Genomic DNA, 26,683 nt, shown 5'->3' with positions numbered 1-26,683 from the left:
AACTCCATCCCATACTTTGGCTTGCTGGCCCATCCCCTGCGTGGCTCACTAACACCTCTGCCTCGAGCTGAGGTATCTGAAACACCAGAATAGCTGGTTTTCATGGTTTTCACAATTACCCATTCTATGCACATCATCATTAATTCAGCAACAATGTCTTCAGATGTCCAGATTTGTACTAACAATGCCAGCATTCACGTGGAGGTATTTTGAGCAGAGTCCAAGCAGTAGTACAATTCTCTTCAGAAGTTCTTCAGAACTTCCATGACTTTTAAAACAAATGCAGTTCCTGAGCACTTTACCATACTTTATCACAAGCAGCTAAGTAGTACAAAGCTGCTGGAAGGAACAAGGGAGACGCCTTTCATTCTTATCATATCTTTCACCTAGTAAGTGATATAGACAAGAAACCCAACTGATCAAAAGCAGTTCTGTCAGCACTGAAGAGACTGTTAAAATTTCACGAACCTGTGTTAAGTTCTAGAAACTCTGAACAACTTCAGCCAATGACAATAACATACAGAGCTTAGAACAAATTATGTCTGCTGTAAAGTAGATAGTTAGATCAGCACAACTAGCATGTATTTGAGTACAATCAGCATCACCCTACTGCTCCAACAAAGGTCAGGTCAGTGTGGTACTATGCACTGCCCAAATAGGATTACAATTATGCTGAGATGAAATAACCACTTCGAAAAATCTAGAGAAGAAAATGTGTAGTTTTATCAATGCTGACTAAGCCTGATTTACAAACCATTTAAAAATTGTTTGAAGTACCAAAGGATGCATACAGTCAAAGCCTACAAGCTTTTTCTCAGATTTTACATTTTAACAACTGAACAACACCATAAGCTTTGCATATTTACACGTAGCTGTATGTAATCATCTAATAGTTTGAGGATATTTTAGATCTTCAGAAAACTAGGGGGATCTCTTTTAAAGGGAAGCTTCCTGGATTTTGCATAATCCAACCTCAATATCAAAACAAGAAGACAGCACTACTAAGGAATTATGAAACTGATATACAGAACACTTCTGAAATGTTAGCAGTGCTACACTATATAACTTTACACAATGTTCCCCCTTCCCTCCTTTAAGATTCCTTACCTGACATTTTTGCAGCAGGTGCCAAGTTAGGCTCGTGTCCTAACGTCCTCTTCCAAAGTAATGAGAGAAGAATTAGTGACCTCTGTGGGGCTACAACTTCTGAAGCCATAAGACTGTGTTGGGGACAAGGGAAGGGCAGGCTGCAGTTGTGTAGTCTTTATAGAGCTGCAATTCAAGTTTCTCAAAGAACTCAAAGAACTTTCATCTTTGAAGCATTCCACTTGAGAATGTAATGTAGCAATACTAAATGATTTATACTTTTGTATTAAAAGGAAACCTAGTAAATAAGCATTTAACATTAAAAGCCTATTACATTGATTCATACAGACCAAGAACAGCAAAGCTTTATTTACATCAAAGACTTAAGGCTGGCAGGAACCTCTGGGTCCCTCTGGCTCCAGCAGGGACACCTAAAGCAGGGTGCCTAGGACCATGTCCAGGTGACTTTGGAAAGATCCCCAAAGAGGAGACCTCACAGGCTCTGGGCAGCCAATGCCAGTGCTCCTGGTGTTCAGAGGGAACCTCCTGTGCTCCAGTTTGTGCCCAATGCCTGCTGACCTATCAAAAGACCTTGTGCAATTAAGAAGTTTCCTTCCTGTGCTTTTAAATCTGCCAGGTGACAATTCTTATTTCCATTTGCTTCATCATGACAAAAAGAAAGGATAGCTACTTCTATCTTCCATTGCAATATAGCCATACTTGTTAGAAAAAAATTAGGATCTTGCACTGGATTTGAACTACACAGAAAATGGAATCTGTACTTCAAGATGAAGATGATGAAACAGCATTAACAAATTTCAAGGTATCTTGCAAATGCCCTGTTAGTCCACTGAACACTTACCTGCTTAGGAAAACACAAACCAATGCTGAATATAAAGGTAACATTTTTCATGAAAATTGTGTTTTGTGGAGATGAGGGCATTAATTATCTGTTTCAATACACTACTGCTGGTCCTTGCCAGCATTTCTCCAATCAAAACAGATTTCTGTTCAGAAAAAAAATTAATGCAGCAAATTTAACATGGTGAACTCCACCATATAAAACCAATGAGCGGAGATTCTCAACTTGTGACTGCTAAGCAATCTTTATCATCTGGCAAGCTGGCCCTTAATCACACAATTGGACGTACTTTACTGGATGCTATGCTAACATTTCTCAACTTTCTACTACTAATTTATTTGCCCTATTTTAATAGGGTGGCTTCCACCCATAGGATAAAGTTATTGATCCTACCCAAAGTAAATGAAAAATAAAAAATAAAGCATTACGTCTCATATCTCATACAAAGCCAGGAAGCACCTGTTAACACATAGTGAAGAGAAGAGGACAATATTAACAGGAATTCTGAGTGACAGATTTAACTATCAAACACACTTCAGTACTTTCTAGGAGTAGTATTTAAATTAACCCTTCCTCTCCCACCACCCCTTAAAATGAGAATCCAGTTAGCTTTAACTTTCTTCATTTGAAAACAATGAAGTCTAAAAGCCTTAATAATGAAATCATGTTTGATCAGAACTAAGCCAAGAACAAACAAGAAACAGGGAATTTCCTTTTGTTACCGACTTACATACAAAGGTAGGTCAGATGGCATCGTATTCAAGATGAAAATGTTTTGAATCCAAGACAAACTGACTTATTTTTCACTGGAGTTGGTTCTGATTTCAAGATGCAAGCTCATACTGTAATTTCCACATGTTCAAAATCAGTTATCGAAAGTATGTGAAGTGACAAATTCAAACATATCAACACATTAACACAAAACTGTATGAACATAGCCTAAAACTTCCTTACCTGTTTTACATTTTTAACATATACAATAAAAACCAATCCAACATTGCAAATATCATTTGCTGTTTTGAAAAGAATCTCCATACAAGCAAAAGTTTCTCCATCAAAGTCCATACTTCAAACCAAACCTCAGTGTACCATCTGATGAGTCAACTGTGTTAGGTTAACAGAACATCAGATTCACCTATTGTTTTTATGGATCAGCAACAAAAGAGCTCAGTTAGCTTTTCTCTTCTGCTCCACTTCATTTTGGCCTTCTCAAAACTTTGTTTCCATGTTATTTAAGATCTATTTCAGTTAACTTGAATTTCAAGCTCTACAAAATCTTTCATCTGATCAGCACCTGACTGCTGACTGTACCTCATGGTATGCTTATACACATATACTTGAATAATTCTAGTTTGCATCAAAGTGTGTAATCCAGAATAAATGCGGATATCCAAACCCAGTTTGAAGATGAAATGGCACCTGGACACAGAATTAGAACCAGGATTTCACATTTTTATTATATAACTAGAAGACTGGACTACAATAATCACCCAGGTTCATTTTCTCTAGCACATCTAGAGAAGCTACTGTAGGAATTTATACTGTTGACAGTACAGATGTAATAGCTTTATATCACACCTCATGAGAACTCACATCTGTAATCCATAATAAGTATTATTTGGAAGTGACTGAAGAGGTGAAAACCAAATGGATTGCAGCTGGGGCAAAGTACTCCATGACCATACCACCCTCATCACCCAAATTGCAGCAGCTGCCACTGTGCAAATTAAATTCACTAAGCCAAAGAGGCAGAAAACTTTTAAAAGCATCCATATGGCCATGAAGAAACTTCATTACCTGAGGTGGGTGAAGCAACTGCTGAGGTAACCAAGAGCACTACCAGATTGGCAGAGTAACAACAGCTGTGCAGTAGCATACATTTCCAATTAGCTGACAAATCATCTCAGGTACTGGCCTTCAATTATCAAGTCCTCAGATTTATCACTGTGGCAAGATAATTCTGTGAATCATAAATGGAAATCCTGATGGTCGCATTCTGGTTGTTTGGTCACAACCAAGGCAAATCAGCAGAACGTACGTCTTGCATCTGTGTTATAAAGAACTCATCAAAATCTCATGACAGAAGTTATCTACTAGAAGAAGTAGAAAATTAAGTTTTACCTTTTTCTGCTTTTTTTTTTTCTCTCCAGCATGATTTTGGTTTGCATGTGCAGTCTTTCCTTACATTCCATTCATAAATTTCAATTTCTCCTCCTTTTACTTTATACACACTGTCATGGTTCGGCCCATGAAACCACGACATACAGACAAAAAATCAGGAGAAAATGTGAACAACTCGCCATTGACATTAGTCTTTGTATCTTCATGAAGCATAAGCTTTAAGGACTTATTTTGTCCATTAATGTGTGTGTTTTATTTACATATTTACATGGAACTAGTTTTATTTTCAAGAAATTTAGATAAAGGTTATCAGGAATCATATTTGGTGGTTCTATTTTTATGATGGCCTCCAGAATGCTAGATGTAAGGAACCAGAAGACATCATCTTGCTTTTCCGCAGTGCCATCTCCCTCCGCGGTAAATCAGAGAAATCATCTCTTTTGACTTCTCCATGCTACCTGCATGCACTAACAAGTCAAGGAAGGGTAGCTATCTGTTTTTTAAGTTCTCCTGCATTCTGTCACTTAACTCCTGTGTATTGACTTAGACAGATTTCAAACTAATCTAAAAGAACTACGTTTTTCCCCTCAGGAAGCGTTGTTAAACCTCCTTTCAACCATACAGCAGGTCATGATACAGTAATAAAACACATGGGGCGTAATGACTTGCCACGTAACTTGCCAATGCTTTTTACTCTAACCTATTTCTATCAAGTTTAGTATTGTAGGACCCAAATAGTCTTACATAGCTCATATTATCAGGAAAAGTTGAAGTCTTTTAGCAATAAATAAAACCTGAACAGGGAACAAAGTCCTAAACATAATGGATAAGGACATCTGAAGGAAGCTGGTGACAGCCTTTGAAGATGCACGGCTCTGCTTGACACTGAAGTTAGTATATGACATTACTTTACACATCTCTTCTTCTAGTGCTCTGGGGATTGCAGCAGGGGAAAAAACCCACAAAATTCTCACAAAAGTAACCAAAGGCTTGGGCTCCATAATGTCCTCGGGTCAGACCAGTGAAAGACTCAGAGCTCTAACTTCACAAACATCTACAATCTCTAGTAAAAAAGACAAACATTTTCTCATCTTCTTGGAAAACAAACCATTAGCTTGCCTTGACACTGTAGTTTTGAAGATCACTTTATTTTTTTTTGTACAGTAATACTAAGAATTTTCTGCATTACGAGCTTTCTCAGTTTCAGGCCTCAATACTTAAGCAGCACACATTGAAAGAATGCCACACTCTCCCCTAAAAACACCTACAGATGTTTCAAACCTATCAGCACTTCTGTGACTACAGAAACAAAGGAGAAGTGAAATGGAGCACTGCCATTGTAAGCAGTAGTTTTAATCAGTGTTTATTTCCAACGATATCAGACACCTAAAAAATTCACTTTTATGGTTAACTACAAGATACACGGCTTTATTTCAAAGGTATAGTAAGACTAATGCATAACACCAATTTTTATCCAACTTAAAATGCAGCAGCACTCTTCAGTAACTACTATCATTTCTATCATCCTATTTATGATATTCATACCATATGGCTTCATCTACACTCAAGTACATGTGCCTAATGCAACCAGTTCTATTTTCCTGATGCCACTACAGTGAGTTAATCATAATGACTGAGACAAAATAGAATAGGACAAACACCATTTGTCTTAAGTCTTTATAACAAACAGTTCTGTGCAAAGGGAAAAAATGCAGGCCAGTAACAAAACACAACTCAAATAAGACAATTTCTCCACAAGTTTGTACTGTTTTTCCCCACAGTGGACAGTTGTTCTCTCAAGTACAATTTTTTGATGTTTCAATTTAAAAACGATAGAACTGTTTTTGTTACATTTAGTATAACTCAAGGAGTTACAGCACTGTTTGGAGCAAACATCAAGTCATTCGTGATTCCATTACTGTCTTGCACGTGTGCTTGTGATTAAAAACATGCATGTAAATTCAACCTCCTTATTATTATCATTACTACTGAAATAGCCCCTAGGCAGGAAAAAAATCACGTGTAGACATGCAGAAAAGTATTCCAAATGATTTTATTCTAAGCTGTCATTTTAAAAACAGTAAGAAGCACCCTCAGAATTTCAGTTCACTCTCCTAATAAACACACTTAAAATGACTCGATACTTTTTCCCCACATGCAACAGGAAAAGTGTATTTTGCACAGAACAAGCAAAGTGAACACAAAATAAAGCAAGCTTAGCAAGGAAAAACACTTCTAAACAGTTACACAAGAGTAAACAAACGCTCTAGTTCCCACCTCCTGCATTTCTGCATTCAGCACTGTGAATACAAGGCGAGATTGTACACAAGTGTGATGCAAGAATTAACAAAACTGAACATGCATTAAGTGGTACTGCAAAAACTATGAACAAAGCATAACACGGCAACAATCAACCAGCACATCTAATAAGCAGCTCTAATTTCAACTGCCAAGTTGACAATTTTCACTGATAGACCAGTCATTTAACATATGACAATTATTCTATAAATTTTATTTCAGAACTCTGAACTTTCCGTTTTTGAAATGTAATCACTGCATTTGTCACGTGCTAAGTCAGAAACAACTGTATAATTTGGTACAGCTCTGGTTTGCAAAATTTTAGATGTGGACCCACCACCAGCACAATGCTGTGAGTCCTAGAAGGACAATGATCCATGCTGGAACAAAGCAGAAGAGGAGCTACCATTTCATTGTTACACTTTTCCTTCTGTGCTTTCTGGAAAAGGTTTTGATTCAAAGTTGCTCAAAACTGGAGATGCAGCTTACCTTTCATATGCTTCACCCCTCAGAAGTGCTTACAAGAATATCTGAAACAATGCAGTGCTATTGTATCAAAGAATGAAGAATGTCAGCCTTCTAAAGACAATATTTCCCATCTTTGTAACTGCAATTCAAGTTTTCTTCAAAGAAAAAAATACACATGAATAGGTTTGCTTCCATAAAGCAACTGTATGTATTATCTTTCTTGGAGAAAGCATGAAGAACACTATTTTCCATGTTTTATTGACTTGCATACAACCATAAAAACCACAGAAAGTGGACAGGCTAAGCTCATATAGAATTTGGCTCAACATTTTAGCAGTAAACCAATTCCTCATTATTCTGAATAGTTGCCCTCCTAGGTCAAGTATTTAACAATGCAAAATGGAACCGTATTATTTAGAGATCTGAGTCTTGAAATACATTTCCCATCTGCTTCTAAGCTAAGTTATTCTTCAAAGTATCACAGTACTGAACAGGTATGCAGTTTCACTTGATGAGAACAGACATAAAATTTCATTCTCTTTGTAGTACGTAGATACAGCACAAACTAACCCAAGTCTACAGTCATATCTCCTGTCTCACTGCCCTCCCTCTGTTCTTCCTTCCTTCTCCATGTAATGAGCACAATCAATAACATTTATGAGGCTCCTTTACCCTGCTCAGAGCAGTGAGCATGGGCACAGAGATGTAAGGGTGGCACAAAGCAAGTAGCAGAGATGTAAGGGTGGCAAGTAGCAGACAACTCTTCCTATCTGCAGCAATGTATTTATTCTTTTTATATGTACATAAAGACTTCAAATTTGTTCAAGATTTCTCATACAAACATATAAAACATCTGTAAGCAGCTTAAAAGAACAAAAAAAAAAGACTTCAGCTCTGAGTTCAAAGTAATTGTATTCTCCGATATCACAGTAACTGGTTTACATGCTCTTCTTTCTGTGATTTTATGCCAGAATAAATATTTTAAGCTTAGCAACAGCACTGCAGAATAAATCCTTTTACAGTAAATAATGAAGGCAAAGCAGTATCTATAATGGAGCTTAAAAAAAAAAAAGTGTATTAAAATGTCAATGACACCAAGAGCAATCAGCTGCAAAAATAATATAATGTCTGTGGTTTCTGCATCTTTTGAGATTACATTCCCTCTTTCCGTCTTGCTTAAGTATATATGGTCATCTGAACCCTTTGGTTTTCTTCAAGTATTCACTGAAAATAAAATTGCTTTCTCTTCCACATAAATGAATGATTACAATGAAATAAAAGCAAAAGAATCTAATGAAAATATCCTTGCCCTATTCCACATTTCACATTAAATACTATTTCACTTCGTACTTTCTGCTTCCTGCTTATCTGGCAATGATACACAAGCTTAAGTTTGGATTTTCGCTGGTTGGAGAAGAGAGAAATGTGAGGCTTGTACATTGTATCTAGCTGCTGTAACCAGCCACAAAATTCATGTCCTACTGAAGCTCTTCTAACGAGTAGCACAGAAGAAACGTATCCAATTGCAATGACCTTCCTACAACTCATGAACATTAAAAAGAATCCAATTATCTCTTCATTCCAGTTCTGATTTTCATTGGCAAAAGACTCAGCTCCTAGTTTAAAACATCCAAGAAATTAATGTAATTTCTGTCCTTCCTGTTAAAAATGAGTTTGTGGATTTCACAGAAAACAAGGATTCAAGTTACTTTTGCACATCTTATGTAGACATAGAATTAAACCACAATTCTCCCGTTTTTAATGTTTCTTTATTCCCCCACCCCATTTTCCATTTACATACAAGACTTCACATTTATTCCTGTTCAAATTTGCGTGTGATTTTTTTTAAACTGAGAAATCAATGGCAAGAATGATATCTTTATTCTGACTGCACTTCTTCCAAGCCCCACATACATTCAGCATGTAAATTCCATCATATTATACAGCTGTGCTTTACTCTAGAGAAATGAGACATAAAAGCACGCCAGTGAAACTACAAACAACAGAGCTGTAGACAAACCAGTTTCTAACACAAAGCAAAAAATCTTACCAACACTTGTATGCAGTAACACAGCTGAACTCCTTTCGAATCTCATACCTCTTAATGTATTTTGTCTCCTATTTCAGGCATTACACACAAATCAGCAAGTGTTTACTCACATTTACACAGCTGTTTTTCTGATACTATGGTTTGTATATAAAAACAATTGTGAAAAGCTTTAAAAATGATTTTACCTCTATTCACTTACATAACCTCTATTCATCGCTAAACTTAAACTGTTCCGAATGTTTCCTTCAATGAGGAAAAAAGGCTGCTGTTCTTCACTGCTTTTCTGAAGAACCCCACCTATTACCAATTTCAGAAATCAGGACAAAGTCATTCAAATAAATACCAAACTTCAATTATACTGAACACAGTTTAAGGAAGTTTAAGATGGAAAAGACCCATTAAATCTATCCCACTGAGAATGAACACGCACAAGGCTGGCTTTCACATGCTTCAAAAACAAAAACATTGTTTTCACAACAAATTAACAGTTTGTCTATCCTACAATTACATTTAGACATATAACTTTTTTTTTTTTTTTTAAATAAATGTCAGTAATTTGCAGATGACTATGAAAACAAACCTGAAATGCATTCAACTGTGATTTTCAAAATGTTCTATGGGAAACAAACAACACAACAGATTTCTTCACAGCAGAGGAAGGCCAAAGTGGGAGACAACCTATGTCTATTTTACAGCATATTCCAAAAGGCAACAAACTGCCAATCCTACGGGAAAAATTATGTATGACTCAGTATTATTCTTAATCACTCCTGCTATTAAGTTCTCATGCTTCATCAAATTGATTTTAATGAGAACAAATGCTTTGGGGATGATCCAGTGTCTCATATAAACCAATAATTTAACAGAGCAACGTCCAGCTCCTGATTCCCAAAGGCCACACTCACTGCCCCCTCACTACTGACAGATCTGGAAGTTGGGAGTGATACCGCATTGTGCCAGAAGCCAACGCACCACAGAAAGCATCAAATCCCAGGACTTTTTTTGGCAGCAGTGTGTTCAAATTAATAAATTCAGAGCACCTAAGAACACAATGAAATAACACTTATTTCAAATGCTATCTCAAGTCCCAGAGTCTTGGTGTGAGGCATGAGCTATGAAGACATCGTGGCTGCAGACTGTAAGATGATGTGTGGATACACACCATTCCAGACCTCAGGAATGGGACTCAGAATCCACTCACACCTATGGCTCAATGTAAAGTGACTTCGTTAGTCAACACTTGGCCTTCCCTTCTATTTCAACAGCTCTCTTGCTGTATATTAACACCTGTCATCTTAAACAAAAAGGAATTATCATCCAACTTGTTAAAAACATGTTTGTTAAGATGTATGCCAATAGACTAGTTCTCACAACTTAAAAAAAAAGAGCCTCACAGCATCAGCACACACTATTTCTTTGCTGAATATCTGAACCAAAAACACGTAATGTTGTTGCATGGCTTTTTTTTTTTTTTTAATAACATGAGAATGTCCTCTAGGTCAGTTACTTCAGCATTATTGAGCAGTTGCCCATAGGCAGACTGTAACTGGTTAATAATCAGCCCTTCACAGATGTACTCCTTTAATGTAGTACCTTTATTAAAAGAATTGCTAATTACTATTCTATTTTTAAAGCAACAAAGAAAAAAACAAAGGGAAAATTAGCTTGGTATAAGTTTGAAAATATGAGAATATACTTCAGATCAGAACACCATTCAATGAGCCTGTTCTATAAACTTCTATTAGACAATGGTTAAAATCAAATCCATGCAATATTTAGTTTCCATTGTGTCCTTGCCTTTTGTTACAACCCCCATCCTAATGAAGGTCTTCACTCTACTGTGTTTTTAGGTTGAACTGCATAGAATACAGGATTGCACAATAAAGAATAATTAAATAATTCACAGTAATTTTAATGTTTTTCTTACAAAATAAGTGCAGTTCAAGTATATGAGACACCACTGAGTTTCCCAAAGTACCCATGTGCTCTACCTAACGGGCACATTGGAATGAAGAACTATAAACAAATCAACTTTTTTGTTGTTCTTTAAATGACCATGGCAATAAACGCAAATGCAATTAACAAGCTGGACCATTTGAAAATGCTGCTGAACTGCAGTAGCAGCTTCTCAGTGTTTCAGTAGCTCTCACTGCTTTCCTTTCATCCCAGCAATGAATGCACATACCCACTAGCAAAGAAAACCAAACCAAAACCCAAAACCAAAAAAATTCCTAATGATTTTCTGAAGTATTCAAGAAAAGCGTTTCTCAAATATTTGTGAATTGCCCACGTAATATTTAGACAGGAAAAATGCACTGACCCACGTCAGAATACTCTGAATGTTTATTTATCAACATTTAATCAGGAATAACTTTTTTTTTTCCCAATCTGGGCAGCCACCTACTGCTGTCACACCAAGAGCTCGTGGATGACAAGCTAATAAATGAGCACAAAGGGATTTTCATTATTCCCAAATGTGCTCCATTTTGTTCCAATAAAAACAGAATACACAGTAGTGTTCTATGAGGAACTGCATTATTGGTTTTGTTTGGTTTTACTTATATGGAATATTAAACCTTTACAGCCTGCATGTACTGCAATTATATCTCACATTTTACACTGAAATCATAAATAACCTAAGAACTCAATACAAAGAACAGAAACAATTTTCTCATCAGTCTCGTACACCTTCCACGCTTATTTGCACTGCTACAAGTCACAGCAGCCAGGACCTCACTGTTCTTCCCAGTCTAACATACCAAGGAGTTCAAAAATCCAAGCACATCTGTGCACAGAAAAATTGATTAACTCCTTTTAATCTTGATGAATCACTTTGAGCATGTGGCCATTATCTTCAAGCAAAAAATTCTAATTCTATAATTTCTAAGGAAATTATATATTCATTGTACAGCTACATTCACTACCACATATGGCAAAACGAAAAGCACTGCCCTTACTGCTGAGCAGTATACAATCATGTTGATTGTATGGCCAGATAACGCTAAGAAAACTTATCTTAGAGACAGGGCAGCCTATCATTAGCTACAGATGGAATTCATTAAATCCAGAGGGTCCAGAGGAGGGCCACAAAGACGATCGGGGGACGGGAGCACCTCCCCTGTGAGGACAGGCTGAAAGAGCTGGGCTTGTTCAGCCTGGAGAAAAGAAGGCTGCAGGGAGACCTCATTGTAGCATTTCAATACCTAAAGGGAGCCTACAAACAGGAGGGGAATCAACTCTCTGAAAGAGTAGATAACAGCAGGACAAGGGGAAATGGCTTTAAGTTGAGGGAGAGAAGATTTAGGTTGGATGTCTGGGGGAAGAACTTTAATGTGAGAGTGGTGAGGTGCTGGAACAGCCTGTGGATGCCCCATCCCTGGAGGTGTTCAAGGCCAGATTGGATGGGGCCCTGGGCAGCCTGGTCTAATACTAAACATGGAGATTGGTGGCCCTGCATATGGCAGGAGTATTGGAGATCCATGATCCTTGAGGTCCCTTCCACCCCGGGCTATTTGTGTGATTCATTAAATCGTTAAATGCATCCAAATTCAGCATTTCTGTATTTCTTTCTTTCTGGACTTGAAGGCTTGGTTCATGGATTAGATGATTTTCTGCAGTAAGGGCAGCAGACAAACTCATTGCTAGCATGCAGTAGTCATCCAAGGACCACAGTTTAACAATGGCTCTTAACTACAGAATGAAAACCACCAGTATCAATTGAAATCTACAGTAATCTTCAAATTATCTCTGCTTGCAAACAAACAAAAAAAAAAATGCAGCACAAGTACATGCACTTAAAATAGTCTGTGGCTGGCTAGGAATTTATGAACCACTTCTGCAGTTTTGGTATGCTTACTGGGCTCCTGAAACATGTTCAGACACTACAAGGATAGTGGTTTATATACCTGAAATACATAGGAGTCGGTTAAAAGGTCTGAAGGACTGTTTTCTTCTTTGAAAAAAAGAGAACAAAACTCAAACATGGTACAGGTTACCTTATTTAAACCAAGTTCCCTTTTATGGTTTTGCAGTTTAGAATTACCAAATAACTTAGACCAATACTATCTTTCTCAACCCCCATTAAAAGTGTCATGTTCAAAGCAAGGCCCAATGAGTAATCTAATACTCACTAGTAAACTGTTTTCAACTGAATGCAGAACATGAAAGTAAAAAGCTTAAGAATTTGCTACAAATGCTTGTTCACACCTAATGAATAGTAGCAGTTTTACCAAACATTCAGTTTTAGGAACAGTATACTTAGTAAAACTGGTTATAAGGTTTTTGTTTGTTTGTAAAGAATGAGCACTATATTATGATACACGTATCAAGGAGGGAACAGTATTTCAGAATTTGAATCTATCTTGCTATTGCAATACAAACTATAAAGATGTGGCATGCATCTAAATGAGAGCAGAAAAAAAGATAACATTAGAGATGATTGAGAGGAAACTGCTTAGTAATGCCAGAAGTGAGTATCTAATGTACATGGTAATATTTAAATTCCATGAAAACAATGTCTATCTTTGGGCATACAACATTGACAATTTAAACAGTGTGCTTCCAAGATGCCAGTAATGCATCTTTCCCATTACTATTTATTCACAGTTTACCAAGACCATCACTGCTATATAAGAACATAACACATGCATGCTCTCTGCTGCTTGCATCCCACACTTCGAGCTACACACATACCATCTTTATATAATTAGAGAACAACATTACCTCAAATTAGTTTTGAATCAATTTAATACTACTATTCATGCAAAGAATATTCATCTTTTCTACTTGTGAAAACATGAAGCAAAAAGATAAAAACAGAACACTAATACTTTCACAGGAAGAAAAAGCAATAGTAACCAAAAACATCCCAGCTTTCTTGCCATTACAGGAATAGAACCAATAGGCCTTTTCCATCACCTTCCATGACTGAGGAAGTTTGAATACAGTAAGCTTCCTAGCAGTTTTATCTTTAGTTCCATCTTAAGACCTGATCAGCAAAGCTAGGCTGAAATGTTGAAAATGAGTGTGTCCCAAATTCATTGTTCAATAAAACCACGTCAAGAATCATAGAATCATATACTAACGTGCAGTCCTTCTAGAAGCATATGAACCCTCTACCTATGAGTGAACAATCATTTCAGCAGATTAATTGTCTTTGAATTAAACAGTTAATTGTTATAACAGACTTATTTCATGTCAACCACTGGGGGAAATAAGTACTCGTGTATACCTACAGTGATACATCATACATTAGAAGGCTTTAAACAAATGCTTCCTTCCCTTGCAATGCCAGGATACTTTAACAATCATTAGAACACATCACAACAACATTTCTTAGATAAATTCATTCATTCCATCATGAACAAAGTAAACATACAGGTTTCTTTTTCAGAGGTTGTTTTTCTCTCAAAGTTAATTTTTTCCAGTGATTGAAAGGACAGACACTGTTGGACTAAATTTGCAGAGGGAAGCTGAGATAAAAAGACACAGTATCCTTATAAGAACGCTTTGTATAAAACTTTATGCTCTTCAAAAGTTGAAGCAAACTTAAGCAGTTGCAATGTAAATTGTTCATAGTATGTACTGCTACATGCAGCTCAAGCTGAACAGATTCACTACTAAGAACGGACACAAGTAGAAACTGCATACTAAGAAAGAAAACGATGCTACTTATAACCAAGCATAAAATTATTCTCACTCAGTATTTGTAATAACATTCCCAAAATCCTTTCAAGTGAATTTTATATTTTATTGTAATCAGATAACCGCATGTTTTACAGCATAGTCACACACTGTATTTTGCTAGTCACAAACACATTGCCTTACATAATGATCTGCATAATTTCTGCTCTATACTACAAAGCCTATGACTGAATACAAAAAAGTTTTACAAAAGAAACTGTTTTAAAGACTACAGTAACAATAAAACCGTTTCCAGATAACAGCTAAAGTTATAAAGGCATATCACTGTATATGTTCACTGGAATTTCTTAACAGCAAGGAATGAAGTAAGTTTTAGTATCTGCGACGCTTGTTAGGTCCTTCAAAGTTGCCCCCTGGGTTTCCTCTACCAAAGCCACCGGGTCCACCACTCACGGTACCTACACCACTCATGGGCGGCTGAGGAGTTTCGGAGCCCGTTCTACTAACCAGAGGTGAGCCCATCTGTGATGGACCTCCTTGAGGGAATCTCTCATTATGCTAAAACAAGTCCATTTGGAACATGCCAAATGTAAGTTACAACAAAAGTGATGCAAGTTACACAAGTGATGTTGTCAGGAAGTTCAGCAGATAGTCCAGCAGAGTCAGGATCACACATAGAGGGAAGAAAGGAGCAATTCAATTAGTTATTATCAAAAAGGATGTGGAAATCAGAGACTGCTAACGTTATGCTCCAACTTAGTCAAGTAAATTCTTAAGTTTTTTAATTAAGACCAACTCCGGTGCTCAACACAAAGCAGTACATATATTCTATGTAACAGAAGACAGTGAACAGTAATTTTATACCCTAGTCTTCTTGTGCCTTATATAGTAACCACAATACTTCTCTATCAAAGAAGTTAGACACAGAAAAATTGTTCAACTAGAAAAGTTCAACTTCTTTTCATGTCTAGAGACTGCAGGTTTATTCTTTTAACAGTGAAGCAATCTTAGAACTTACATATCCACCTATTTGTAGTTCAAGTGTATTTCAATCCATACGACCTGGAGTTAGCCTTTTGTAATGAACCTCAGTAATCTTTAAATGGACTTTTAAAGCCCAAATCAAATACACTAGTTATAAAATGCATAGACTATGCTTCATTCAAAAATAAAGTATAATCTGAAATATGAATAAAAGATGAAAATCCAGTTAATGTGCCATGTGTTCCTTAGTTCCTTATCCAACATTAACAAAGATACATGTAGTTAGGCTTATTTGGCTACAGCAATAAAGACTTGAAACAGAAAACATGCATCCGAATACTTGTTCACCATTTAAGCGTTTAAAAACAGAATTCCACATAATGAAGTATAAAACATTACCTCAGCATAAGACAAATCATTAAATGCATAAATGTATGGTACAAACAGATTTTGAAATAACTCTTCAGCCACTGAGGACAGTTACAATTACACTTCCAGAAGAAATTCCTCTGAACAGAGAGCCAAACAACTGCCCGGGGATTGAGAGTTCAAAAAGAGCTTTAATAACTACCACTTTATTTATATGCCTGAAACAGAATCATTCTTCCAAAAGTCTAACTCCAGTAGTAATAGTAGGGCTCAAGAGTTCCAAAGGCACTTAAATGATAAACACGTATTGGTATCTATATTAAAGAAATTTTATATAATTTAGATCATGGTTGTGCATATATATGCATTACTTAAAAGCTCATATATCATAAATTATTTCAACAGCTGCATAAAGATCTGCTAATGTCCCAAATTAGCCTAAAATCTACAGCACTATTTGGAATTTGTTTAGAAAAGTATCTTAAATGAATATAGCTTGGTAGCAATGGATATGAACTTCAACGCATGCTTATCACATACTCATGGTCATATTTACCATTTCATTATTGGACAAAAAACAACTCTTTCTAACGAGGATAACTCAAGCCAGCTAAAGAGAAAACTACACTAATTATCTACCTACAATAAAGTATAAGGGAAAAAGCTATTTTTAATCATTATGTTCAAAGATATTTTAAAGGATGGCAGTAGAACAACAACAAGGAAAAAAATTCTACCTAACAAAATTCAAAGTCAAATTTAAAAATGAAAATTACACTTCTGGTCTATAAATCATATTCTATGTTTCTCTCCAGAGAAATGGAAAACAACTCTCAAGTGCCTCAGGAGACAGAGCTCAGACAATCTTTGAAGTGTCTTTCCAATGCCAACAAAAACACAAGAAGGACATATCCTTCTGTAGGCATTTGTCACCCAGACTAAAAGCCTTTAAAATCCAAACTGAAAGGGCATCTAATCTGTCCTTCAGTAACACGTAGAAGAAAATGAAAACTAACTGCTTCATATTTAGTGTGTATTTGTAAAGCCTGTAAATGCCCTTCCCTACATTTTCGTAACTGGAATGACCTTGTAGAAAAACAACAATTTCAGATAGATAACATGATTTATAACTCTGGTTTTTTTCCTCACACCTCTTTTCAGCATCTATATAAGCACAAAATAATGTTCCAGAGGTGACTGGTCGGTAACACAGCAATTTCCAGTAAAAGCATCTCTGCCAACAGTATTCTTTGAAGTGTGACCTGTCCCCCATCCTTGTGAGAAATTATGGAACTGATAAAACGAGCCCGTCATATGATATGAAGCACAATCAACTCCTCTCTCTGGGAAAGAACAGACTCATCATACATTTTGCACTCAAAATCTCATTTTTCCTTAAGGAACAAAGAATTTTGTCACAACTTCATTATATGATACCTCAGTCACAGACTGATACCGTTTAGAAGGCATACATAAACTACAGCTACCAAATACTTCAGTGTTCCAATTAAATTATAATGGAATCACTGCTGTATTTCATACTTCTTTATAACACACCACCACTAGAACATCTCAAGTATCTATTTACAGAAAAATACTTAAAGGTATGTAAATGTGAGATCTAAAATGATAGAGTTGTTTCTCTACATAAGACATTACAGCTAGGAAAAGGCTCTGGCTGTAAGACCAGGGCAAAAATAGCTAGTGCTTTAATTGCAGCCCAATGGCGTATCTGCTCTTGATAAAAGAAATCCAGATGTCTGTCCTACACTCGCAGTACCTTCAGCAACTGGGCAATTCTACTTTCCTGCATTGACCTGACAGTTATGCCTAGCAGCTGTTGGCGTACTTCTTTCCCAAGAGATTACTGTCAAACTCATGCTTTCAACACCACTAGGAAGAAAGTAGAAAATACTAAGGTCACATTAAAAAATTGAGTAGTTTACACAAAGATATCTTCACACTATAAACAGCTTCCAATATTTATTTAAAAAAAAAAACGCTGGTAATGCAATCTTGTTTTACAAAAGAAAAAAGCAGAAGCCTAATTTTATGGATTACTCAGGTACATGGATACTTCCTCATGTCTAATTTCCCTTTATTATCGTCTTTGATGATAAGTTTTACCACAAATACTGTGCAATCTAGCCCCAATTTTAAAAGTCTGCTTACTGATCAAATAATTTCCTCCTCACCTGAAGAAAGAGGAATTTTCCTAATTCTATTTTAATACTAAATATTTTCCTTCTGCAACATATTTCAGTGAACAAGTCTATCAATTACTTTCAACACAGTCAAAACTTTTAATGTGGTCTTATTCAGTGTGAAAATATCTTTGGTAATAAAAATGTGTCATGAGACATGACAGCTATTCAAAGTAATTAAATTTGTGATACGTTACCACTGTTCCATTATCTGGCATCATTGGTGTTCCCATATTTGCAGCTCCTTCTGGTCCCATGGAAGGACCAGGACCCATTGCAGGGCCAGGCAAAGTTCCTCTGTTGTTCATATTCATACCCATCATTGGAGGAGGGCCTTGGTTACCAGCAGGTGCTGGGCTAAACGCATCTATGCAAAACAATCTACACTTAGAGCTGTCCTATCTGAATTTTACAAAATAAACAAACAATTTATAATATTTTAAAACCCAAATGTACCAGACTTCCAATACGTGAAATATAAAAAAAAAACGTATTCTTTGGGACTGTACATTTATCTCAATCATCTGCTTTTAAACAGATTAATTTTGTATTATATCATCTGCCTTCTGTGGCTGAGAAGCCTAAACTTTGCAGCTAAATATAGCTGTCCTGTTTCCATGCAGAACATGAAGAGTTCACATAGTGTATATATGCACTCTACATTCAGAAAAAAATCTCAAGTGATTTTGCAGTAATTGACATCTACTAGGCAACTTGGCTCTTTAAGGATTACTGTACTAAATACAGATTTGCAAAAACTGTTCTGTCAGCATTAATGTTACTTGTAGCTGTTAATATATTGTAACATCATATAAAAGCAATAGCAATGATGATACTCAACTTTATAATGAGTTATCAGTAACACAACATAAAGAAATACAGCACTTCAATTATTTTTATAATAAAAATAAAAAAAAGAAAATTTTGTTGGTGCTAGAAGTTAAAAGATGAAAACTTCTCCAAAACTGTGATTCACATAGCTCAAGAACTTCTTTCAAAGAGATTATTTAGCTATAATATTGAGCTAAAAACACCACTCTGCCAGCATCTGCTTTTGTTATGAGAAAGAAAAGGTCAGATTATATAAATCATTTATATCTGCTATTATGACACGTCATCAACTCTAAGACTCGTGGTGATGCAACTTTTTCCCCCCACAAGAATGCACACTATTCAAGCAGAAGCCTGCATCCAAAATTTCACAAAGGAAGAAAACGTCTTTGGAATCTAGCATATGTTTCAAGTCCTGGCAATACACAAGGAGAAAAAAACAACTGTCAAGAAATTAAGACGTTGCCAGACTAAAATACATCATTTTTATTCCAACATATCAATTTCTTGCCTCTCATAATTTTAGTAATATACATGTTCATCATCATACGCAGTTCATTTAGTGCAAATATAGTACTCTGATTTTCTGCATGTATGTAAAATTGCATATTTATTATCAGTATTGAGCACCCATCCCATCTCAGCAGTCAGTGAAATCACCACATCAAGATATTGTTGCTAAAACTTAGGCAACTGCAAGCTGCTTATGAAAAACAATCCCAGCAATGCAGCAACACATGAACGTTATCAAAAGCAAGAGAGAAAAGTCTTGTAATTTTAAGAGCAGTACTTTCCTAAGCTTAGTGCTGATACTTCAAGACTTCTCCCTATAGCATGGAGCCAAAATAAAGGCATGTATAATTTGGATACTTCGTATCAACCTGCAAAGGTACCAATTCATTTTGCAAGTAAAAGATTGTGCTGAAATCAAAGAGACAATTATAGCTGAAAATCTCATAAAACTGTTCTTCAACGTCAATCATTCAAGAATTAAATGCAGAAGGAAAAGAAGGAATTTGAATTGACAAAATAAGGACAAACCTCTATTTTTAAAGGCTAATCATATCCTGTATGACTATAATGATGGCAGTGCTCACTGCTGGTAGCACAACTCAAACCAATCAATGCTCAGTGACCCGTTAAGACTTGCTTACAAGTATGCTCATTAAGTTTAGCCAGCCTGCCACACATGCAGATGTTCAGTCATTCTTCAACAGCAGTGAGTTCTTATCCTACACAGCCACTGCCCCCTGAGATTTTCAAGAAACACGTAAATGTGGCACTGAGGGACATGGTTTAGTGAGCAACGGTGACTGACTGAAAGTTGGAATAGATGATCTTAGTCTTTTCCAACCTTAATGATGCTATGATTCTTTACCATACAAACGTATGCATACTTCCTCCAAAGTAACCCATGCTAGAAAGCCTCTCTGTACTAGTAAGCCAATTTCAGCCAGCTATGATAGAAGGCAGGCAGCTGCAGAGCATAATATAAACTGGAATCCACAGCTTCTGTAAGAGGCTACAAAAGCTTCTTATCTATACCTCAGAAAAGCTCTCTAACAAATCTTAAGAGCCAATCACTTAACCGCTAATTCTTTTCAGAGGCACATTAATATTAGCAGTTTCTTCACTGGATGAAGTATAGAAACAGACAAAAAGCAGTCTATCAGGTTCATGCTGCAGCACAGACTAATGCACATCTCTGAGCAGGGCTGAAAAAATGTATTTTGTGTGTCCAAAACGTGCGTGCCAAGGTCTGGCACAGAGGGCAATAAATCAATAACTCTCATCAATACAGAGATAGTTCCTGAAATCAATTTTTCCCAGCTTAGGAGAATATTTATTAGCTACCTCTAGCATTACAGTTACATTTAAGTGCTATGATATGGTATTATGGAGTCTCTCAGAATGTGCTTGCTAAAGATAATATAAAAATGAGTGGTTCTGCAAATGTTAGTCTATCACTAGTTAAATCCACCTCAGAGGTGCCTAGCTTTCAAATACTGCTGTCATGTAGGTTTCCCATTACTGAAGATACTTCAGCTCCCCATATCATGAAAAGTCACAAGTGGCACATGTAAAAGCCAGTTAAAAATTACAATTCCAGCAGAAATGTTGTGAGAAAGTACGTTAGCATCAGCAATTAAAGGTTTATGTTCTGTTTTTTTCCCCTTTCTCATTAATTTCTTTTGAGGTTCCTGGGATTTCTGGGTTATTTTTTTGAGTGGTGGTAATGTTGTTCATGGCCAGGGGAAAACAAAAATCTCTACCAGGAGCTAACCTAAAATTCAGATATGGTGGAGAGAATCACTATCTTTACCTATTCAGAATACTTTTCCCTTTCTAAAATTGGGGTTAACTGTTACAACAGCTTATTTTGAAACCACACACTTATTTCTAGAATTTTCTTTTCTTTTAAAATCAAGTTTAAAATCTATAATCATAGCACAAAGCCTACAAGGCAAGACAATGATGGATATAGGCAAACATTAGAACTTGGAAAGTGCAAAGCTACGAACCGACAGCTATAAATATATATTTCAAATCTATAAAAAGTGTATCTTGTGGAAACTGCTAATGCTGGTTGGCAAGATGCACAATACCAATACTCACAAAGCCTCTTTAATTGAGATTTTCAAGAATCCACTAAAACAATAAACAAAATTTTAACTACAAAATTAAAAAGTCATCAGTTCACACTTCGGGTTACTACTTCGAAGTAACCTGATCTTGACAATGTCTTCCTTCGGAATTAATTCTAAAGTTCATCTTCTGCAAATGAATAAGCCTGTTTCCATTTTGCAGTTAGAAATGTTTCAGTGAATGCAAGTGGTGAATAATGTCTATTAAAATGGAGACTGAGCAAGTACATTCATCTATTAACCAATTCACATCACTCTGAGTAAAACCACAGCATTTAGTAAGTTCTGTATACGCTTTCAAATTTAATATAGAAATACAGAAAAAAACACTGATTATCATTTTAAGTTAATGTTAGTCAAGAAGCTTCCTAAAGATATTTTAAAAGAAATATTCTATATTTCAGTCTTGTTTAAAAGCAGATATTCTGGTTGAGTAATATTCCAAGCTGTTTCAATTCTGAGTGTACAAGGCAAATACTAATTCTTAAGCCAGTACTCGTGTAAATTTCAAGGCTTTTAGAAGTGACAATAGTTTAAGTCACAAAAGTAAACAGAATTACTTGCAAATACAGATTCACAATAAATTCATAGGGCACAGTTATTTATTAAACTTTTGTCAAGAACTGACCTACTTTAAGTACTGAATCATTTCACTGCGCAGTTACAGTTCCAGTTGTTCTGATCCCTCTAGAAGAACACCAAACACTCTCGAAACAGAAAATTCCTGTCTTGCATTGCATAATTTCTAGAGTATCATCTTCCCTCGCCTTTTGGTTTCTCTCATCTTGCACACAGCTTTTTTCCCCCACAGGTATTTAAAACACATTAACTGGAAATAAAAAAGCTGTTTGTAAGGAAATCATTTTTTGTTTCCTATTTCCCAATACTGTTTACTCCATTTTACCAGTAGTTGCCACTAATGAATTACACTTGAGTAACATGTACAGTCCCAAAGAAAAAGAAATTTTACATTACAGAAGTCTTTTTCCTTCAGATCCCTACCTCCCATGTTAATTGCTCCACGAGGACCCATATCACCCATTCTCATTTCCTGTTCTCTCTGTAAGTAAACATAATTTTCATGATCAACCTATCATTATTAGAATTGAAAACATTCCCATTTATTCAATGAAAATGAAAAATGTCAAGGTTTTACAGCTTCCATTAATTATGAAAATGTACATGGAATAAAGTTAAATATATTCCTCTGCTTGTATAAAATCAAATGTAGACGTTCAACTTCACAATACAGAGTAATTGTAATATTTAACCTTCAGTCTTATAAAACAAGTTTCACTTATTAGATGCAATCTCCAGTTCCCAAAAAGTTAAATAATCAACTGCAAATGACTCCAACTTCAGTCGATGTTCCTCATTAACTAGCAGTATAAATTGTCAATGAAAGTCTTATTACATTGTTGCCAAAAGGCCCATTGTTCAATAATACAATTAAATCTGTCTTTACAACTTAACCCAATGGTTTTAGTGGAAACCAAGGTCTGATGTGTTACATTATGGTAAGCAAATTCAACCTGCCAGTTCTACTTTGCTCAAATAGCTTTGACTTAACTAAGCTATGGTACAACTTTTTTGTCTCAGTTCAGAAACTAGCACAGAAATGTAGTATCAATGTAAACAGTATAACATGCATTTATACAAAAAAGAGAAATAAGTGAAATTGATTCTGATTCAATCAATGCTCAGCCATCCAACATTTAAGAAGTTCTGACACTACTGATCATAAACCATGTCCTGCTGTGAAACAACATGCAAAAATCATTACTTTGAGGAAAATAACATTCACCTATCACAGATTGCAAGAGATGCTGATATCACTGTTCGTATCAAAAAGATGAAGTAGGAAATTCACAGTTCATGAAAAACAATGAAACTTACACCGAAGAAATATATTCCCATGAATGTTCTGGAAGAAACATTAAAATATATTCTGCCCTCAAGTGAATATACATGCATCTTGAGAATAAATACAAAAAATTTACCTGATTCTGAAAATCATTCCTCTTAGGATTTACAAGTTCAAACAGTCTGTAAATAGCTTTTATTATCCTAAGCAATGGAGTCAGTCTTGCTAAAAGCTACTTTTAACTGAGTATTTGTGATTTCAAAATGCATTCCTCACAGCATTTTTAATATAAGATGACAGGACAATTTTGAAAGGAGTAAGGCTTAGTGTCGTGATGAAGAAAATAAGGCCTTGTAACTAAAAGACAAAGCCAGGTTTCCAGGCCCTGCTACAAAAAACTAGTTGATGAACAAGAAGAAAGATTTCTTCTGACTCTAGAACCCACATTGCAATTCCGTTATAGAAGAACATGCAACTATTTTGTCAGGTCTTTCAGAGTAATGTTAACCAACATTTTAATATATTATCATCAGTTCAGTTTGGATCAATGCATGTAGTTGAAAGATGAGCATACAATCTTGTTGATGTAAGCCTACTACTACACCTCAGCTCTGAAAAACAAAGAAGAGTATTCCATCCTGTCAATCCCTCACCCAGCAAAGTAAAAAGATATCATGGCTAAGGTTTCTGTGAACCAGACCATGCATGTACAAATGCATGCCTAGAAGTCCACTTGTGAATAAAAACTTTGCTTCTTCTTAGTTTTAAAAACTATAAACAGCTACAAATAAATGTACAGGATTTTGAATTACTGCACGTAATCTAATTTGGGAGGCTTCCAACTCTTGCAATATCAAATCAGGAGTGATGCCTTTGCAAGCTGTAAGGGTTTTTGGCTTAATGCTAATTTGAAATGTGTCATACAATGCAGGCCCAAATATAAAGGCAATTAGATGAAAACTTTCAAGTACAGAGCTACAAAATTACTGCTTCCTAGAAATCAGCAGTTTTTTTCCTCAGAAAGACTGAAGGCAAACTACATAATGCACACACTAAACTTCTTCAACCCAATAAACTAGTTTTTTTCTCAGCTTGAAATTCTACAAGTCTTTAAGTTACCAGTCAGTAAAACAGAAGAGGGAGGAAGGGTACGACTGATACCCATATTTCATTTTGTTTTGTATTTAAGTCTGTTGTTAATGTGATTACAATAAAGTTATTTATCATTTTGCAGCTTTAGCAATTAATTTCTACTATATAAAAATGTTTCTGGTGTAGACTTCAGACCCATGAACTTAGAATCTCTACCTGCTGATTTGTCTATGTACTTCAAAGAAATATTATTCCTATTGTTTGATGCTTACAATTTGTAGATTGTGTGTTTTCATAATGGGGACATGAATTATACAGCTAACAAATTTAAAACATTTAAAGTAAATCCCCTATGAAGAAATACTCAATGTTAATTGAAAGCATATCATGAAAGTGATTAAATGCTTGACATATTAAATATAAAAACTTCTACTTAATTTACCACAGCTTTTACTCAAAGGAATCCAGACAGTCCTACCCCACAAAAATTGTGAACTAACAGATTTTTACTATGCAAGTATGAAAAAAGAGTACAGATAAATCTGACTGACTATTCCACATCATTTATTTGAAACACTGCAAAGAAAGGAATATCAGCAGACAGTTCTGACAGAGCAGCTGAATTGCTGCTGACTGATGCTGTTGAACATAATGGTAATGAGGCTGCCTTTTAAGGGCTTCTCTTCCTCACCATGCGACTACCCACTGTCCTGTTGAGCAGCAGCCTGCTTCAGGCCCTCCCTGAAGCCACCCCTAACCATCCATTAGAGGGAGGTAAAATTGAGCAGCGAGAGTATTTTTCCTAGTGAAATACACAGGAAAGCTGTTAAGAAGCTCTGAAGTCAGCTGGTACCTGGAAAAAACAACTTAAACTGCAAGAGAACAAGAAAAAATGATGACACGCAGTTACAGGGGAGACAAAAAAAAAAGCTCTAAGGCAACAGATGAGTAGTAATGAATAGCTCCTTTTTCAAAAAAAGAAAGGACGCAAACAATGAATATTATCCTATTTTCAAATTACAATTCTTCCTACAAGTCAAAAGACTTCCAATCCCGTTGCATGATTTTCCTAAGATATTTCACAACTCACTAATACAAATAAATCTAAAGGGCCTGATTTATCCAAGTACTTTGCTTTCAGTAAAACCTATGATGGCCACTAACAATAGCACTATGCTTGCTAATCACTCCAGGTGCGAGCATTAAAAATTTTATTTCCTCACATTTTCAATTCCTTCTAATGTTAGCTGTAGAAATCAAATATACAAAAAAATTGAATAGTGTTTTCAAATTGCATATATATTGTGTATATAATACAGTACAGGTTCCCCCTGCTTCAACTACTACAACTGATATTTCTTGAGCACTGCACCATTATCACAGACCATGTTCTTGCACCCTCATCACCACTGACAGTAGTCTTAAGCATATAGAAAATTGCCAAGATAATTTTCAGGTTTTTAAACAGTATTAGTATGTTCTTAAGCACTATGAAACCACGAAATTAACAGTTTTGAACAGATAGTTCAGATGAGATAGAGGAGACCATACCAGATATATACCAACATAAATGTCAAGAAAGTAGATCATAAAGTTTTCTTCAAGTATCAGTGGCTAGAAGCTTCACAATTCACATAGAACTACTCACCTTTCAGCTAAGGAATGGTCACCAAAGCAATAAGGCACAGCAAGAAAACAATACCTTATATAAAAAATAACCCATCAACTCAGATTTGAGCGTTAAGAAATATTAACAGTTAACCGAGTTCTACATATAAAATAAAATATGATTCACACAAATGTTCATACTTATCTGTTTTCAATGAATTCAACTCCCTTACAGACTTTATAGTAGACAAATTAGGTAAGACATTTTTCAACCTCAGTGTAAATCATTACTTTCTTCAAAAGTTTCTTTTTCTTTCATTAAATTCTGTCTAGTTTCTCAAAAAAAATCCATTTGTCTCTACAGGAAGCCTAAGTAATTTTGGTGTAATCTTCCTCAATCCTCACACAAGATCATTTATGCAAAGCCATCTATATTTTAAACAAGAACTACTTAAGTGGTTAACATCACTGATTAGACACTCAAAAATAAGAGTACATGGGATCCTTCCGACTACAAATTGTTAGCCTCACAATATTCTGCCACTTCAATCCAGCGTC

The 26,683-nt window shown here is 35.7% G+C and overlaps 1 protein-coding gene across 8 annotated transcripts in view; it reads right to left on the bottom strand.

The window, feature by feature from the left end:
* Positions 1 to 26,683, bottom strand: part of PSPC1 (paraspeckle component 1) — a 65,214-nt gene that overhangs the window by 12,113 nt on the left and 26,418 nt on the right. For 7 of the 8 annotated variants that reach the window (XR_016463389.1, XR_016463394.1, XR_016463393.1 and 4 more), the window contains exons 7-8: positions 22,564 to 22,621; positions 18,283 to 18,452 (exon numbers count right to left, since the gene is read on the bottom strand). Coding sequence is in view for 1 of the 8 variants with exons in the window: in XM_031610563.2 (XP_031466423.1) it covers positions 14,901 to 15,086; positions 18,283 to 18,452; positions 22,564 to 22,621 (414 nt within the window). In the remaining 7 variants the exon portion in view is untranslated. Of the gene's footprint in view, positions 1 to 3,914; positions 15,087 to 18,282; positions 18,453 to 22,563; positions 22,622 to 26,683 lie in introns of those variants that run through there. The other variant, XM_031610563.2, reaches the window with a different exon arrangement.

The sequence above is a fragment of the Phasianus colchicus genome, chromosome 1 (assembly GCF_987193195.1).
Source record: "Phasianus colchicus chromosome 1, bPhaCol1.hap1.1, whole genome shotgun sequence".
NCBI classification, from domain to species: Eukaryota; Metazoa; Chordata; class Aves; order Galliformes; family Phasianidae; genus Phasianus; species Phasianus colchicus.
Note: the sequence above shows the minus strand (reverse complement) of the source record. Positions and strands in the feature narration are given on the sequence as shown.